This window comes from Haemaphysalis longicornis, unplaced genomic scaffold, assembly GCF_048455015.1.
Source record: "Haemaphysalis longicornis isolate Haplotype H1 unplaced genomic scaffold, Haemaphysalis longicornis Haplotype H1 scaffold_10, whole genome shotgun sequence".
Taxonomy (NCBI): domain Eukaryota; kingdom Metazoa; phylum Arthropoda; class Arachnida; order Ixodida; family Ixodidae; genus Haemaphysalis; species Haemaphysalis longicornis.
In genome coordinates, this window is record NW_027526204.1 from 114,113,230 (window position 1) to 114,131,702 (window position 18,473).

An 18,473-nucleotide genomic window follows, 5' to 3' on the forward strand; every position below is an offset into this window, starting at 1 on the left:
ACCAGGGATGCTCACACGCCAATGTGCAAAAAAAGACAAATACACGCGGAGGAAAAAAATACACCCTGAAATAAACTGCTGTCAGTTATCGTATTATTAAATAAAATAATCGAAGTAGAATAAGGCGTTCACACACTTTCCACTGCGTCAAATCTACCGCAATTAAAAACAAAATGTCGGCAATGACGGAGTATAATTAGCTGACGACGCCTACTTGATTCAGTTGCGCCACATTTTGCACTCGCGCGCCTTAAATTTCTAAGAGTGGTCAACGAAAACAAATGAAAATTTACAGGTTCGCATCTAATGCCAAACGAGGGGCAAAAAATTTGTTAGAACATTTCTGTCTACTTTGCGATGCAATAAGGAGGGGACGAGTATGGTTCAAAAGCCGCGCGCTTCGGAGAGACTTTTCACGTTGCCACAACAGGTGGCAGCACCGACCCGGAAATGCCGAGTGCCATTGGCGGGAACAGCGGCATTGTTTGTGTGTGATCGTCTGTTTCCCTGTGTGTTCGGTTTTCTCGGAAAACTGTTCGGTTTTCGTGGTTTTACTGTGATTTTCGAAGAAGTCTACTGAAAGACGAAGCAAGTTTTTCAAGCCACCGGCGTTGCCACTGCGAGAAGTTGACCGGCAAGAGCTGCTTGGCGGTGAGTAGCGTTTGGACTGCGGTCTCGAAGCGCGCGAAAAGTAACGTTCATGTCAAAATACGGGCGGCCGTGGTCAAAGTAGCGTTGATGTGCTCAGACAGCACGTTTCTGACAGCACATTTCGTGTCAGCATTCCAAGGTACTTTCGCGAGGCGTCACTGACTGCAACGAAGTCGGGTGAATGTAGCTAGACATCGCTTAGTTTGACCCGACGAGCGAAGTCGGTTGCTAGTTTTGCTCCCGCCGAAAACGTGTGCGTTCATCTATTATGCAGCATGTCAAAAGTTGTGACAGTCCTTGTATTCGGTGGTCGTAACTTTTGTTTTTGTTGACGTCTTTGTTGTCTAGCAAAGGCAACAAGTGTGTGTCTTTGCTGTTCCAGCGTCCTGCCTGCGGCTGTTTTCGTTTTTTTTTTTTATTACGCCAGCCTTTTCGGCTGTTTTGGTCGAATATTGTTAGTATGATGCTATTTATTTGCTGTAACAGTTTTCCCTTCGGCGTTCACGCTGCATCACTCGCATGTTACTAGTTATTTGCTCTAGCTGTTTTTTTTTAAGCGTTGATGCTGCATTGGGTGCATCAACGCTCAATGCACGGCATTTGTGAGCGTGTTGTTTCTTCTCGCGGCATTTGAACCGTTCCTTTGTGACAACGAACTGGACGGCAAAAGAAATGTCTTACTCACTGCAGAGTTAGGATTGTGGTTGAATGCGAGTGAAACATTTTCTCTCTCCTTTGTTCTTTATTTCGTCTTCTGGTAAAAACGGGGCAGAAGTCGTTACACAGATTTCTATGGTCCGTCGGGCCCCAAATGCGCGCGCATTCAATATTTAAAGAATACAATGAGTCAACAAAAATAGATGATAACTAAAAAAACAAAAATCCTAACGTAAAAACACACAAAAAATTAAAAAGAAAACGTCACGTTAACGAACAGAATCGTAAAAAAATGTATCTAGTGCAGTGCCCACACTGGAATAATTACTGTCTTTAGTGCCGGCGGAGTAAGGTGCATGAAATGCTGCCGGCACTGCGTCATCACCGTCTCGTCGCGAGCATGCGACTACCTGGCCTTTGTTTTTTTTGTTTTTTTTCTGTTTTGCCAGCAGTCGGTATTTTACTGTTGGCAGCGTCTCGTACCCGTGAAGGATACGAGACACGCCCCACCCAGTTCCAGTGGACGAAATTGTGGCTTAATATTTGTTTTACACTCACGATACGTTTTGTGAGCAGAAAGTCTTGCGAGCATGCGCCACAAGCATATCTGGCACTTGAAAAAGCTGTAGTGGCAGTAAATAAATTTACTACAATAAAATGTGGCTAAAATACATCTTCGACACAAAGGATGCCGAAGGAGCCAGACTGTTATATGCCATGGCCCAGAACGTGGCTGGGCAGTTTCCATCATGCATTCAGCTCTTCGCATTGGCACGTACATGATTCTATGACAAACTAGGACCTGGGTCCTTGAAAAAGTACGCTAGCTAGGCACTTCATGTCATAACTGCTGCGCTGGCATAACTCGCTGTATATCCTGCTGTATATGCTATGCTGGCCAGACTGTACTGAGTCCCTTCATGCAAAGGGACTTCAGGACACCCAGATTATAGGGTTAGAGAAGAGGCTGTACCAGGGAGGTAACGGGAAGGGTATAGGCTCCGTGCGCTGGTATGGTGGCGACACAAGCGCCTGAACAACCAGCGCCATCTACGGCCACTGGAGGCATTTATCGGATGTTGTGGTCGTCGCTTGCTGCCTTCCCCGTACGCCCGTGCTACGCTCCGATGAGTGATTGCTCAAACCAGCGCGCTCGTTTTAACGGTTTTAGAGAGGTGGGAGATATTGGCTCGTTTTCTTTATTGTCTAAGAAAACCTCAAAACGCGGTAGCCAGCTACACGCCGCAAACGATGTTTACTGCGTCCGGGAGGAGCTAGCGAACGCAACGGACCCGTCCGATGTTTCCAGCAATGGCGTTGGGCACATAACTGGCGTGACCCTGGGCTGCGACTTTTAGTTAAAGGCGGGTACAGTGAATGGTTATGAGTTCTGTTGAAAACACGCGGCTCACGCATCTCTGCACTTTATAACGAGTTCAGTGAGTCTAAGCGAGATAGGCGGGGGGAGCTGCACGCGCAAGGGCGGGTGCCACGGCTCGCGTAAACATGCTGGTGCAGTTGCTATGTTCGTCAACTCATAACGGTGAGCACCGGGCAGCTATTGCCAAATTTTAGCGCCGGTATCAACGCCGGTGTTCCACCTCTGTCCGAATCAGCGAAATGTTAGTCGTATGGAGTGTGCCGCGATAGCTGCGTCAAAGCAGCGGCCGAGGCCGCACGGGCAGAAGCTCCGCGCGTACACCTAGGAAAGGGTAAGCAGCGATGAGCACCATAATACAGAAGAGAAATAAACGATACCGATTGCTAAAGCATAAGCAACACGTAATGCTAAAATGCCGGGGAGGCATAAGCTCAGCGACAAAAAAAAAAAAAAAAGGAAACGACCGACACCATCACTGCTTCCAAGATGATCGACGCGCATATTAATGACCCATTCGTTTCGCTGCGGTGGTTGCCTGTGGGATCACTGCAGTTTCGTGTCAACCGTTAGCTGCGTCATTAAGATTGCTGGGGTGTACGCTGGCGCGCTGAATTGTTCCCGATGAAGTTCGCGTTGCCTATGCGGATTTCGCCGGGCACCGGCTGTCGCAAGTCCCCCCCGAAGTTGATACCAGGTGTGCCCAGAAACAAGATAAACCACATAAACCACATTTACACAAAACAGCAAAACGAACGCTTATGGCCAGAAGTCGATCGGCGTTGTTTACATTGCTCGTCGCACTGCGCGGGCTCACCGCTGTCGCCTTTCCGCTTGGTTTCAAGGGAACCGAGATAAACTATTTTTCGTCAGCCTCCTCGCAACCTTTTTAAAATGTTGCGGGAGCTGTAGACCCAGCAATACATACAGAAATACGTACTACTAGCTCGACTTTTTCACAACGAGTGCGGAATCTCCGCCCGCTACAGCCGCTCCTTCGGGCTGACCAACATCCGTTTTCTGACGGCGCCGCTGCTCGGCGGCGCTGCGGTCGCGCTCGAAACACCAGCGCACGGAGCCTATACACTTGGCTGACTATCGTTTCTAGTACAGATACATGCACTCCAGCATATGAAAACCCATGGGTTCTGCGCAGGCCCAATAATCAACGTCAAAGAGAATCTTAAGATGTGCCTGGAACCTAGAAGCATCTACGGATTGTTTGTGCACACAGGTATAAGCAGCGAGCACGCTGCAAATGTAATTGATAGGCAAACATCAAGGCTGTCATGGGGCGAGTGTAATGAAGAGAAATGGTGAAAAACATCCCAATTTGGAAGTACATTGATGTAATATGGCCAGGAGTGACGTCATATAGACACGCACTATAAACACACTTATAAGTGTGTTAACTGTACATTAGCACCGAAGTGATATGATCAAACGGAGCTAGAGGCCCGACAGCAGTCGCGCAGTTGTGTTTCTTGGCGGTGGATTAGGTTGGTGGCTGTCAGTCGCACCAACAAGGTTCTGTGATGTCATAGAGAAATAGCCGGAAAAAGGCTATGGAGCTCCCACTGCTTTACACATTTTCGGTAATATCAATTATTTGTTTGAAGTTTGCAATGAAATCGATGTCATTTGTTGAAGTCTTTTTTAAGAATGAAATTTTTATTTTTTTCTTTGTGGTGGCCCCTTTAACAGCCTGCCTACTGTAGATTGGCCACTAAACACTGCTCTCAAACAAATGCTCACTTGCCAACCAGCTTCGGTGGCTTGTAACAATTCACTAGGATTTACCATGGCCAAACCAAGGAATCCACAATACACTGCAGGGCAGTGCAAGCCTCTAAAAAAGTCTCACAGCAGGACTGGACACTTTTAACGCAACCAACAGGCTCCGTAGGTAGAAACCAGTAGCCCACCCACACAATCCAATGAACTAGCCAATGCAGTGAGTCTTTGCTAAGTATTAAGCAGGTTCAAACAGTAGGTTTTCATTGATTGATTTTTTATGCGTGGCATTCAACGTGCATGGATTGACTAGTTAGGGCACACAATACTCATTTTTTGTGATTTTGGACAGTTCTCAAAAGCTTATCTATGTGTTTTTTTGGAAGCTCACTGTTGGGGATCTGAAAAACAGTGTTTAGCCTCTCCAGCAATTGTCCGGGCCTGAGGGAACTCAACTGATAGTTGGTGCCGACTGCGTTATGTTTGTTGGCTCCCTCAGCAAGCGCGTGAATGCAGTGACTAAGAAAGGTAGTGGCCAAAGCGAGAAGAGAAGGTGGATTCAGAACAAACAGCCCTTGATCATTAAAACAGCAGAAAAGATGCTGATGTCTCACAGTCCTCTGCTGGGGTGTCAAAATACCTTATGACATACAGGTACAGTGTATTTACAAACTTTGCTCTAAAAAATCTTATGATCACACACTCCCTCTATAGAACGGGTTTGTTTTCGACGAGGTGGTTGAAATTTGTTATTAGTAACAACATCAACTTGCCATTTGTCCCTTTCATTCAGCATGTTTACGAGCTCAGTTTTAAAAACCCTGCTGTTTCTAATTTACGCATAAACGAAGTGCTCATGCAATATCCTCTTATTTACCTCTGTTTGAAGTAAACTGTGTTATACCGTAAAAGCTGCTGTGCCGAGTCCATGCGGGCGTAACATTCTTCGATGGTGCTATGTGTGGAACATAAAGCTCAGTACTAATAAACTTCAAACTTGGCCAACAGTTTCCCATATTGTTTCAGGGCATCCAAATATTTTAAAATTATTTTTGTAACTATTCTGTCTAGCAAATACCTGGGTGGTAACTCAACTAAGCTCACCTTAGATTTTTTTTCCCATGCCTTTATTGTTGTGCTCTGCTAACATACGTTCCCGGATGGGGCTTGCCTGCTGAATTTAGGGCCCAAACCATTCTTTGCTATTTCACACTATTGCAGCTGTATGAAATGTTGCTGCTTAGCTTTCGCCAATGAATTCCAACAGGCCACCTGGTGTCAAAACCCTTTTAAACCTTTAATTGTTATTTATAGCAAACCGTGTTCTATCATTTTTCATAACACATTTTGTTGTACCTCGCTCAAGGTTTTTGTTACCCAGCCAGCCTGGTCCCTATATCTTGGTGCGAAACATCTACGAAACAAATGCCTTATTGCAATACATTCGCATGCCCGTCTTACACATTTTGGCATTCCAGCCAAAGCCACATGTTTTGGCTTTCCAGCAGAGCTTTGGTGTCAGCAGAAAAGGGATCTTTTGCTTGGCTTCTCTTCAACGCTTTGTAGTCAAGCGAAAATATCACTTGGTCGATTGGCTTTCCTGCAGGACTTTGGTGTAGTGCAAGGCGGTATCTCTTGCTTATTTTTTTTTCCCAATGCTGTGTATCTTTCGGAAAAACCCTGGCATTATGTTTGGAAAAGGAACTTCACATCACAGACTGTGCAGAGAAAGTAAAACTACTCACTAACTTTTTGCATAGCCACGGAAGTTTGGCAGAATCACTTGTCATTGACAAACACCACCGTGTTTGCTTTCTGGCTTAAGGTGCGAAGCTGGGATAGTTGATTACTAGTTGGGGGAAATAAACACAGCACTAATAAGCGGCACTGCACTACAAGGAAAGGCGCCATGATGAATACAGTGTCCATGCGTTGGCAGCTTTCTTGTCAGGTTACTTTCCAATGATTTTCATGAAGATTTTCCAGGGTGCCTGGACATGGCCTGTTTTTGTGTAACAAAAATGTAATCAGCAAAGCCCTTATCAATGCTCACATGCGGCTCATTGATACCAGAGCAAAAGTACGTTCAGTAGAGTCATTTTATTGTTTATTTAAGCCATCCATGATACATACACCTTGCAGCTGTGTCGCAACTTTCACAGACACCAACAGACATTCACATCTGCACAGGTGGCTTTGGCTCCAGTTCCTGCACAAGGTATAAACTACTCTCGGGAGCGGGCAATGTCAAGCTCGACAAGAACCAATCCCCTGTAGTTGTACTCCATAAACTATTTTTTAAGCCGGTTGGCTTTAAAGATTGTTTACATGCGTGTTTTGTGGAAGAGAAAAAAAAAAACAGCTAATGGGCGCACAACACACAACCCGTGAATGTGCTTTCTAGCAGCTGGCCTCTGCCCAGACTTGCACCGTTGCGAACGAAATGTGGGACATTTTATTGTGACCCTTACCACTGAGCGGATTCACTATTTGCGCCGTGCGCAGTAACTTTCGGCTGCGCTGATGAGGCACAGCAGCAACTTCTGTTGTCGTTAAGTTTCAAGTTTCACAAGTAGCTTCGACGCCTTTGAAGGCGTGGGGAGGTTCCTCCGTGAAAACGTCCCGCGACCGCGAACACCTCCGATGCCTCGATTTTGAGCAAATGGCTGACTTGACTGGCATCAGGAGGAAGGGGTGGTTGACGAGAAGAATAATGGAAGAGTGGGGAGATGAGTAGGCAGCTGACATCCGGGTACCAGAGAGAGGGAGAGAGAGAAACAGCAAACCACTCTTGCAAGTTTTTTTTTGTGTCTGACGATACCACCTTGGCATCGTTTAAGCGGTGCGGCGTCTAGACAAGCCTTGACGATTCTGAAGGCGGCAAATTCGACCTGCGCTTGGCCTCTCCGGGCACTCAACCGGCGAGCGGACCCAAAGCTTGGGCGAGCGTGGTGGATGGAGCGCTGCAGCTCGTGTTCGACTCTGACAGTGACGCATCGTTCGACGGCTTTAGCTGCGATGAGTGAACAAAATAAACGTCACTTATTTGTGCCTTCCGCAGTCGGGCCGGAAGATCGCCCATTTCGTATCTTTTACTCGATATTTCTGCAGTTTTGGTTGGAGAGAGAGAGAGAGAGAGAGAGAGAGAGAGAGAGAGAGAGAGAGAGAGAGAGAGAGAGAGAGAGAGAGAGAGAGAGAGAGAGAGAGAGAGAGAGAGAGATTTTGTTGAAACAGCAGGGACGGGGTAGGGGAAAAAAAGAGTTCGGTTGGAAGTGCGCTTATTTCCTTTTGTAGTTTTTCGCACCTGACCCGAAAGTTCGCCCATTCCACATTTTTCATTGATATCCTATAGCTTGGGTGGACGTTCTTTCGGAACTTTGCGGAAGTCGTTTGTAGTGGTCTTGTGTATATATTGTTCTTGCCCAAGCACTCCTTCACTTTCCTTTTGGTTAGACAGATGGAAAGACGGAAGTTCCGCATTTCGGTAGCCCAAGAAAGACTGCTGTCTTAAAAAAAAACGCCTTCTAAGCGCCCTTGAATGTTCTAGAATGCAGACTACCTTCCTGTGTGTACTACCGTAAAATTTAAGGTGCAGTTGGGAGGTTTCTCGAGTGTTCCACTCGCCCCATCGTTTCCATGCTGTGAATGACCTTCCTGTGTGTACTACCATAAAATTTTAGGTGCAGTTGGGAGGTTTCTCGAGTGTTCCACTGGCCCCATCCATCGTTTCCATGCTGTGAATGACGCGTGATCGGTTCAGGAGTGTTGGGTGGCAATTCTGTGGTAACACTTATTTTTCGTGTCAACATTTGTGTGCCTGATTTCTAATGTGCACGCAGCTCTTGGTGAATCCAAACGGGTAGATTGTGTTTGTTTTCATTAGTGGTTAACCGAAGCCAAGGAACCTATAATGGTTTGTACAGAAAGACGGCCGACGTGGTGGCGACGTATTCAAGAAAGCGCTTGTAAGTTACACAACTAAAAGTGGTTGAATTTCCCCTCTAGACCATTTAAAACGTTAGAGCTGCCCTTGAACTTCGGTCTCATATGTTGCCAGGAGCCCAATAATGCCGGCTATTATTGAAATAGTAGTTGAGCGGTTACTAAACAGGAACAACCAATACGTTACTTCAGAAGAACTATACTCGGGAACAAGTTAAGAACGGCAATAGGTCATGTACGGTATTACTCCGCCTAAGCGATGGTCAGGGGTGTCAGCGGGCGCCCGCGTTTTGAAAGGAGATTGCTATGAATGTGTGAGATCGCCCACTTTTCTCATGTAGTTTGTTTGTCGTCGCTGCAGTAATTTAGAACCATATTAAGGCCGAAAAACCACGGAAACGGCTCGTGCCATGTTGAAGATATTTCCAGTAACGCACTACTTGCGCCGCGCGGAGTAACATCCGGCTGCGATGATAAAGCACAGAGGCAACTTCCGTTGCCGTTCTTGAGTTGTTTCCGAGTATAGCATTTTTGTTTTGTTTGGAGTACAGGTTTATTTTTGTTTTATTTCAGCCAACATCTGAAGAATGTGTTTACTGACGTATCAGTGTGGTGTTCAGCCTGGGTAGTAATGACATCCTGCTTCTTAACGACGGCCTGCAAGCAGTCTAAATAGTTTTCTTCGTTGGCTTGTCTTATTGGTTATTAGGTAGAAGATGGATTCACCACCCTATGACTCGCAGGAATGCGCATTTTCGGCGTTATGCGGGCATAGATTCCGCAAAATAACGTTCTTCGCATTGTTTCAGTTTTTTTTATTTATGGTAAAAACACAGTTCACACAAACAAAACAAACAGCATTTATGAAAGCGACACAATATGTGCAGCATGCACTGAAGTCCAAACCCCGGACCCTTATCGCGTTGTAGACGTGAACCTGCTCAGTCCTGAGCTCAGTGAATTGCGTATGGCATTTTGTCCCGGGCGGAATGGAGGCTCCGAAAATTTTTTCTGCGGTGTGGCGGAACCCGCAACAATGATGTCACAAGTTGACACCTCCGATGCTCCGGCAAGACAAATGTTCTCCGTTCTTGCTTCTCCCATCGGTCTGTAGTGCATGACAGCATCGCCGTGGCACAAATCGCCCCGTGTGAAGGCGTCGAGTGCTGCGGGGTGAGCCGTCGTTCACGTTCAAGGACCTGGGCTGAATGCTGTGAGCTGTTAGTTGGATATAAGATGGGACTAAAGATCGAGGCTGGCTGCACTGCTGACGATCCACCCCCCCCTTTCCCTTCTTTTCTTCTCTGTCACTGCGTATAGGCGATCTTAGCTTCTTTGTTTTGTGGAATCATTGGACTGGACTAGCTGCACTATAATAGGCCCAGTCGACAGGATGGTATAACTGTGCATGTGCCGCACAGCTTGAAGCGTGTGGGGTTTTCTTAAGGCTGACGTAACAACAAAGGTGTTCTCGTACCGCCTAGTTCAGTATTCACATCACCTAGTTTGAAAACAAAAGCTGTAACATTCTGCAATGACAACGGGTTTATTTTTAGGCGCGCCTTTAGTGGAAAGCAGTGTAGTGGATTTGCCGCTTTTGTTGCGTCGACGGGCAAAGTCAGCTTGATGTAAGATGTGTTGTGTTGCAGATACCTGTAACCTGTCGCGCTGACCTCTTAATAGTTCTACCTGCTGTCAGTCAGCCTTCGGAGACGACTGAGGCTAAAAGTTACAGTAGGATTCCCAGAACACAGTAACTAAGCAAGCCCATTTCTGCCATAATGTCTTCTGCCTTTCGAGAAGCCTTAGTCCTTGAACGTGAACGGAGCGTGGAGTGCGGTCTCTTCGAAGAATGCCCCGAAGCCTGTGGACACGTGACTGCACGATCACTGCAAGAAAAGAACGACGACCACAATGCACCGAACGATCGGGCGGGCGTCGTCAGCGTCTCTGCTTAAAGAAACCTCCGCAACTTGTAGTCACCGACCTTCTTGGGGAACTTGTTCTTCACTTTCGTGATCTCGAACGCATCGGCTCGAAGCTGTTCGCGTGCGTCTTCCAGGGGCGTCTGCTTTTGGTTCTCCAGGAACCGCGTCAGGCTGTTGACGTAGTACTTCGGCGAGTCTTCGCACCGCACTTCGGCCTCGTTCTTGCAGACGAGCGCCTTCTGGTCGAACACTGTGCCGTTCGTGCACAGGAACCTCATGTCCGTCTGCGCGCAGATGTGGAACATGCGGCATCCGGCCTCGACGTCAGCGTAGTAGCCGCCCGTGGTCTTTCCCTCGCACGTGAACGACGTGACGGGAAGCTCGACGGCGGCGACTAGAAGACCTTCTTCCTCTCCCCGCTCCCTGACCTCTCCGGATTGGCCCTCTTCCTCCAACCGCGCGCTGACGTCACGGACTACTCGCCTGAACGTAGACGACTTCGGGTGTGCCCAGGGCTTCTTGTCGGCCAGGAACTTCTTGGTCTTGTCGATCCTGGTGAACTGGATGCTGCGGGCACACGAGAAGGTGTCCCTCTCATCACACGTGCCACTCTCCTGGTTGAAGGCGGTGCCCTCGTCGCAGAGGAGGCCGTAGTCGAGCAGCTTTCCCTTGCCGATGGGAACGCAGATGTGGAAGAGCTGGCAGTCGGTCTCGAGATCGGCGTACACTCCTCCGGCGACCTTGTCCTGGCAGGTGAACCCGGTCTGGGGCACGGCGTGCTTGTTGGGCGGCAGGACGAGCTTCACGGGAACGGCCCGCTTAGAACGAGGCGCCGACTTGGAGTCTTCTTCGTAGTCGTAGTACTCGTACTCGGCCGTCGACGGCGGGAGCGTCGTGGTCGTCTGTGCGGCGCCTGCGCCGACGGGTCTCCTGAGTGCCGGCCGCTGGGGAAGCCTGAAGACGGGACCCGGAGCGTTCTGCTGCGGCGGCAGCGTCGTCTGCACCGCCTGGGGAGACGCTCCACCAGCGGCGAGGGCGTTGAGTGGAATCGGAGGTGGGCCCACGGGAGGGGTGCCTCCTCCGGACACGGGGTTGGCGGGCACCGCTGCGGGAACGAAGGGGGACCTCACGGGAGGCTGCGAGAACTGGCTGGGCGGCGAGAACTGGCTCTGCTGGACGACGGCCGGGGCCGTGGTGCCGAACGTGGGGCTCGTCTGGGCCGCCGGCGACGGGGTGAATCCCTGCGGGGGTCCCCTGATCACGGGCGTCCTGAACGGGGACGGCCGGAACCCTGGAGCCGCGGGCCTCTGCGTCGTCGTCGTGGTCGTGGTCGTCGTGGTCGTCTGAGCCGTCCGGCCGGGCCCGCGGCTGAGTTGGCTTCGCTGCGTGGGCTGGAACCTCCGGGAGTTGGTCGGCTGCTGCGGTGGCTGCGCCGGCTCCGGCGAGGTCTGCTGCTGCGGCTGCTGCGGCTGGCGCCTCGACTGCTGCTGGGTGCGGCGCCTCTGCGAGGGCGGGGGCGGCGCCGGGGCGGCCGTGGTTGCGTCGTAGTCGTCGTACTCGTCGGCCACCACGGGCCTCACGGGGCGCCTGCGCTTGTCGTGGTGGTCGTCCTGCGGCGCGATGGCGTTGAAGACGGGCGCGTCGGCGTGCTGGCTGTGGTAGTAGTCCTTGTCCGTGTCGATGGCGCCCATGACGTTCTCGTAGAAGCGCTCGGCGAGCGCGCAGTAGACGCGGTCGTAGGGCGAGCACACGCGCGACGACTGGCTGAAGATGGTGCCGTTGGGGCAGGTGAAGGACATCTTGGACAGCTTGTTGAAGGCGCCCGGCACGCAGATGTGGTACACCTGGCACTGGGTCTCCGGGTCCGCGTAGTACTCGCCCGCCTGCTTGTCCAGGCAGCTGAACGTCGTCTTGGGGATCTCGTGCACGTTGTACGTGGGCGACTGCCGCCGGATCCGGTGCTGCTGCCCGGGCTGCGCGTAGAAAGGGGAAGTCGGATGAGGATGGGAATAGCCATGCAACGTGAAGAATTCGGAGACTTCGTGATGCACGTTGAACCGCAGCGCAGTAATCAATACAATTAAAGACGAAAGGTGAGACGAACAGCGCTTTGTTCGTTCCTCTATCTTTCGCAGCTCTTCTGTCTTTCATCTTTTGTCTTGATCTCTGCGCTGCGGTTCAACATAACTAGTCCAGGGGCGGTATTCTCGAATTTTGTCCCTTTTGCGTCCCTTTCAAAAATGTCCCTTTTGGCGAACCCTGATTGGCTAAAAGCAAACAACCGGAAGTGACGTAACGCGAGCGCAACAAACCTATTGCCAACGCCCATTGCTTAACCGGAAGTACGTCACGATGAAAGGGACTCAAAAGGGGCGTTTTCAAAAGGGACATTTACGATAATACCGCCCCAGATGTAAACATACGACAGTTACCGCGCGCCATTATGGTCAGTCTGGGTGCAAATTCTAAGGAAGCATACTTTTGCTGTGAACTTTGCCCCAACAAACCGAGCTTCGCTAAGTTGATGAAATCATTTGCGGAAATAAACGCACTCCTCTGACGCGGATGGACATGCATTAGTAGGAAATCTTCTCTTGTCTACAGCTGAACGAATCACTTCAAATTGTGAATCGAGGTCCCAATGTGTTATCGTGAGGTCTACGCGTTCCAGTCAATTTAAGAACAAACGGCAGCAGTAACGGCAGCGCGTTTCAAAGTCGCGCATCGAACTGCGCAGGTAGCAGCGTGCATGTTGAAAGTACCACTTCAAACTCATCCGTCTATTCTTTTGATATGCTGTGTGAAAAGCTTTAAATTCGTATTACTGTGGGAGCCTTACCGAACACTGAAATCTTACTAACCGCATCACAAGTCGGCCGCGTTTACCCACTAATGTGCAGCTGGTGTGGAATTCTCGATTTTGCCCACTTCATGTCCGTTTCGAGTGAGCTCTGATTGGCTAAAAGCAGACGACCCGGATGTGACGCCGAACAACCAAGGCGAAGCGTCGGTGTCTCCGCATGCGTTGTGTGCCAGAGATCTCGCAAGTGCAAATTCGTCATGATTAAAATGGACGCGAAAAGGACATTTTTGAAACGGACACTACTATTCCGCCCCTGGCTGTACGAGCTAGATCGTCGCCCTTATAACCCACTGGCTTATAATTTCGGGTTCGCAGAGATAGCGGTCATGACGTAGAGATAGCGCAGTCTTTACGTCAAGTGTACGCGTTCTTTCTAGTCCTTTTTTTTTTTGTGTAGTACCCAGCGCAATCCCACAAACGAGGTCTTGACGATGTCATTTGTCAGCGAGCTTGATCTGGATCGGGCTTGTGGTTTGATTGCAAAGACCCCCCGACGACTTTCGATTTTTGCTTTGCTTCGTATTCGGGTTCGCGTTTTCTCCGATGGTCACGGGTGATACGGATTGCGTCGCGGATGGAGAAGTGGCTTGTATTTTACGCCGCGCGACAGGGAACACGCGCTGGGAAGCCCGCAGCGACGGACTGATTTTCGCCGTCGGGCCATTTCGCGCCTGGTGGTCCGGCGGCCGACGCGTGTCGAGCACGCGTGCTCTAAGTGCTGTTATTAAAACGGTTTGGCGGCGCTATCAGATATGGATGTGGCTGGTGCGTGTCACGTGTGCTAGAGAAACCCGGAAGTTCGATCGTTACACAACGTATGGTTTGTTTTTTAGGACTCGAGGTATTACTTGGAGTTGCGCCGTCGGCGTTCTGATGTGCTGGAAGCACATCTTAAAAGATTGCACGCGCGGAGTATTTAAACGCCGTTTATTTTGCGCGCCCGTTTTTTTTTTTTTTTTTTTTACGCAGGGTTATTAATAGACCAGAAATTTTGCTGCATTCTTGAAACCTTTAGAGATAATGTGGGAACTGGCTCAGTTAAACTCCTCATTACGAAGTTCGCTTGTACGAATGCCCTTCTATAACAAATTTCTGTTGGCTTATTTTTTGTTTTTGTTTTAAAAACCAGTCACACATAGAGTCGTCTCCTCTCGCGGTTTTAGGCAGTTGTTTTTGTTTCCCAATAGCAATGTTCTATCGGGAACACCACTCGTCGCGGGCATGCGCCGCAGAATCTTTAAGCACGTTGCACGTGGCAGGAAGCCCGTAACAGAGAAATCAGCAAGAGCTACTTTACAAGCACCGGGGAGTACCTAAGAGCGAACATCAGTCTGCAACTGAATGTACATGCATCGCGTGTTTCGCACGCGTTTGTGATGCACTACGCTTGTCGAGACGTTGCGGAAGAATAATTAAGCCGTCAGGAGGCTCATGACCCGCGCTCCGAGTTAAAAGAAAATGGAGGAAAAAGTGACGGATGATGATAGCGCTTGATAGGGTGCGAACCTAACGGTATGTGCGCCTGGTGAATTACTGCCTCGCGTGTAGTTTGACGACAGAGCCGAGATTGAGGGGAGCGGAGGTCGACCTTTTTAAATTTTGTAAGTAGGCCGAAAGGGTGTGATGTGGCGCCCTCCTTGGTCGCGGTTGCGAAACAGCTGCAAAGGCAAATGAACCGGGCGCCTCGAAATGCGTCGGTTGAAAAGCCCCTGTATTTTAGGGGTGAAGCCCCTCAGGGGCTGGGGCTGACGGCGTCCCATGTCGTCGTCGTAAGTGTCGTGTCATGTAGTCACGGCACTAAAACACCGGGAAACTCGTTTACGCATCGCGCTGGGGCGCTTCGTAGCGCGTACTAAAATTTTTAACACTGGGACACTCGTTTACGCCTCGCGCTAGAGAGATTCGTGCTTTTACAGCAAAGCTCTACCTCTACCTCTAGCCCGCCCAACGGTTTCATCTCCGTGGGCAAAAACGCCGAGGCGCCGAGAATGCACTTATAAACTGCATGCTTCGCCACTCCCAAGGTTTCATATTAGTGGAGTCGGCCCAGGATTTTTTGTTTATTTCTGCTTTATTTTCGCATTCGAATAGGCCTGCTGTTGGAGCACGCGGAGCTCGGAGGAGCTGTGGTTTTGATGCAGACTAAACAGGTCGGGTATACTCTACTGCGAGGTGCACGTGCAACTGGCGAGATTGTGAAACCGCTACGGGACGCATTAAAAATCATCACACGGTTCTGTGCGAGGGAATGAATTATAATGTGTGTAAGTCGGATGTCTTCTGTAAAAAAAAGACTCAGCCCTTAAGACGGTGGCCGAGGTTTCAACGAAGACTAGTATTGTAGAAGCTGATGAAAATCGACGAATGATCTACAACGCGTCGTATCACTGGTAGCTGACGCATAAAAATAGCAGAAACCCAATGATTAGAGGAACAAGGTAAACGTTTTTTTCAATGAAATTTGTTAACCAGAATTTCAACTGTTACTTTCTGGCAGCGAGTTTACTGTTTCTCAAATCGGTGACAGTCGTGTTTCAAAAAAAAAAAAAAAACATTAACTGATAAGTCTAGAAACCCTGTCTTGCTGCGATGGTCCCTCCGTTCAATTGGATAAAAGGCGCTGAACTGCGTGTCGTGGATTTCAGCGCGCAGGATGAACACGTTTCCCTACGAATGCATTCTGTTTATTTTAATGATCTGCGAGCTCACACAGGGAGAGTGTTGCCTTACCCGATTAAGAACGAAGTCAGAGGCAGCCAGAGCCAGCAGGGAAGCCAAGACCAGCAGCCCTGGAAAACAAAGATAAAGATTAATTTCTCCTGAAAAGGAATTTGTAACAGCGCAGAATGCGGTGGAAGATATATATCCGTAAACGCCCAAACACGCACACGCTTATTCTCCTCAATTAGCTTCTAATGTTAGCGGGGAACGGGTAGCACACGTTGATCCCTCTTGAAGAGGATCTCAATCCCGTTTCCCACTGCATTGGCCAGCACGTCACTGCTCGTCCTAGCCGGCCCAATAACAGTTTTTCTAATCCAATCCAAGCCAATCAAGACGTATACGTGCCATTCTAACCCACTACAGCTAAACTCTTGCTATAACGAAGCCGCTTTATTTGTAGTTCTATGCCCCCCACTCCGTTGCGTGTAGAGCAAATTATACACATTTTAACGAAAGTGTGCTTATAACGAAGTCACTTCGTTGTCCCGGAGACTTCGTTGTAACGAGGGTTTATTGTGTCTTGCACTCATCCGTCACTCGCGCATCAACAGCAAGGGACGTCGGCATGCGGAGGCTTAGACAGCGGCTCCAGGCACGGAGTTTTCTTAGGTGGTGGCGTTTTCGAACACCTGTTAGCGAATAGCTGTCTGGACGTAGTAACGAATGTCATATGCAAGTGCAGGCGAATCGGGCAGTGCGTATCGCAGATTGGGACATCTTTATACGCTGCATGCAAGCGGTTTTGCTTGCACTGCGTACGTGTAGTAAGCGTGCCTCACCTGTGGCTAGCTTTGAGGTAGCCATGTTTCGGAGCCCGCTTTCACGTCAGCCGGTGTCCAGGAGGTGGACCTCTGACTCTGGGTCCTGCGAGGTCGGGCCGAGAGAAAAACGAGACAAGAAGAACGCGCGCAGTTAGGATGGCGCATTGTTGAACGCATACACAATGCACTACTGTCTGCGGGGAGGTAGCGCGCATGCGCCGTCGTTTAACAGGACGCAGCGTAGCTTCCCGAACAAGTTTATGCGCCTGCGAAGCTTGAGGTCGCGTATTCGACTGGAAGACCGCTGGCGCTGAAGTCGCCGCGGAAACTCTCTAATAAAACCGATGAAGGGTCAAGCCATCGTGCAACTGCGAAGGACATTCAGCGCGGCGGCGCGTCTGCATTAGAAACGACCTTGCTTTGCAATGCAGCCCTGTGGACGATGCAAGAGCGACAAGAGGTCCTTCTTTGTGGGTAGGGTGCAGTCAACGGTGCACCGCACGAGCGAGCGAGCGGGGTGCAACACGTCTGCTCGTCTGCATGCACTCAATGCTGGCTGTCTGACCTAGAGCCCCCGGCCTGACCCCTGGCGGGGAACACGTGCGGCGAGTCATTAACGGTGGGCGTAAGACACCTCTTTGGCGGCGGAGGGCGTTTTCACCCGCGCGGCCGACGAAAGCGAAAGGCTTCCAGAGGCGGGGGCGCGTACGGGTAGAGTTGTCTGTGCTATACGGGTCACCGCCGGCTATGGGGGTTCGGTGGGCGGTTCGGGGCGAGCTGCGGCAGGCAGACGTTGTCACGGGCGCCGCAGGGAGCCACAGCTTATGCAAGAGTGCTGATCCGTTGATAGCGTCGGATCTGAATGGTGCGCGCACAGCATTCGACCCGCCGGGAGAAAGGCAATGGCTGAGGGTCAACCATACTTTCGACACCCATCTGCCTTGTTCCTGTACCGCTCTGGTTTCCTTGCACTTGCGAGTCGTTTGCGAAAGTACGGCGAGGGAGTCGGGTGTCTGGCGGGCGTTGCTGCGGTCTGGAGTACGGAGACCTCTAATAAGATAAGCGCGCATTGCGTGAGATATATTGTTCCGCGCGGTCTTGTGTGTGCGTGCCGGGTCGTCACCTCCAGGCGGCTGTTCGGCGGGTGGTGTGCAATATGCGATTTCGTGTGCTCGCGGGACGCTCACGATATTGTCGCAGATCGACCGCCTTGTTGCGGTTTGTGTCGTTGTCAAGATAAGACACAAGCGTTGGCGGCTTAACGCTGTATGCAGTAACTGTTAAGATCGGTCTCAGTGGTCTAGTTATAAAGACGCCCCGAGCCCCGTGGATCGCGACACGAGCTGGGGTCGTCACTGGGACTCGCGCGCAATTTTACGCAAAAACGGGTCCTTGTCCGAACGAGGAATCTTGCATTCGTTCGGGTGTCCTGTCTAGAGCGGAGAAAGGCGCTCGGCGTGCCACCAGGGCACTGCTTCCAGTCAGGCGGCAGTTGTGCCATCAGTATTCATTGATTCAGCGTCACATGAGCGTGGCTGCTGGCCCGTCCCGATCGAGTTTTGCTCTTTCCTTTTAGGTTTCTCATCGGCGACTGGCGTTCAGGAGGAAATAGCGCGGAAAGCGCATCGCAGAAGCGGTGGCGCGAAAGACGTATCGCGAGGAAGTAGCTTCCGACAGCTGTTTTTCCCCTTCCCCTCCCCCCGCGCTGTTAAATTAATAACCGGAAAGGAAGAGCTGTATCAAGGCGTTCGTGGTGTGTCGGAGTGCAAGAGAGGGGGGCCGCGTGACCTCTCCTCCCCCTCTGCTTCCCGCTTCCTTGCTGGAGACGTATGCGA

At 50.3% G+C, this 18,473-nt stretch overlaps 2 protein-coding genes across 3 annotated transcripts in view; one reads left to right on the forward strand and one right to left on the reverse strand.

The window, feature by feature from the left end:
• The first annotated feature begins 465 nt into the window (after nucleotides 1–465).
• LOC144159148 (DNA (cytosine-5)-methyltransferase 1-like) overlaps nucleotides 466–18,473 on the forward strand; it is a 118,163-nt gene continuing 100,155 nt past the window's right edge. The window contains exon 1 of the mRNA XM_077690454.1: nucleotides 466–651. The gene's annotated coding sequence lies outside the window, so the exon portion shown is untranslated. The remainder of the gene's footprint in view (nucleotides 652–18,473) is intronic.
• The window catches only part of LOC144159147 (uncharacterized), a 36,424-nt gene continuing 27,128 nt past the window's right edge, over nucleotides 9,178–18,473 (reverse strand). The window contains exons 2-5 of one of the 2 annotated variants that reach the window (XM_077690453.1): nucleotides 16,657–16,741; nucleotides 15,884–15,942; nucleotides 10,350–12,263; nucleotides 9,178–10,251 (exon numbers count right to left, since the gene is read on the reverse strand). In XM_077690453.1, coding sequence (XP_077546579.1) covers nucleotides 10,249–10,251; nucleotides 10,350–12,263; nucleotides 15,884–15,942; nucleotides 16,657–16,681 — 2,001 coding nt within the window. In that variant the 5' untranslated portion in view covers nucleotides 16,682–16,741 and the 3' untranslated portion in view covers nucleotides 9,178–10,248. Of the gene's footprint in view, nucleotides 12,264–15,883; nucleotides 15,943–16,656; nucleotides 16,742–18,473 lie in introns of both variants that reach the window. The other variant, XM_077690452.1, reaches the window with a different exon arrangement.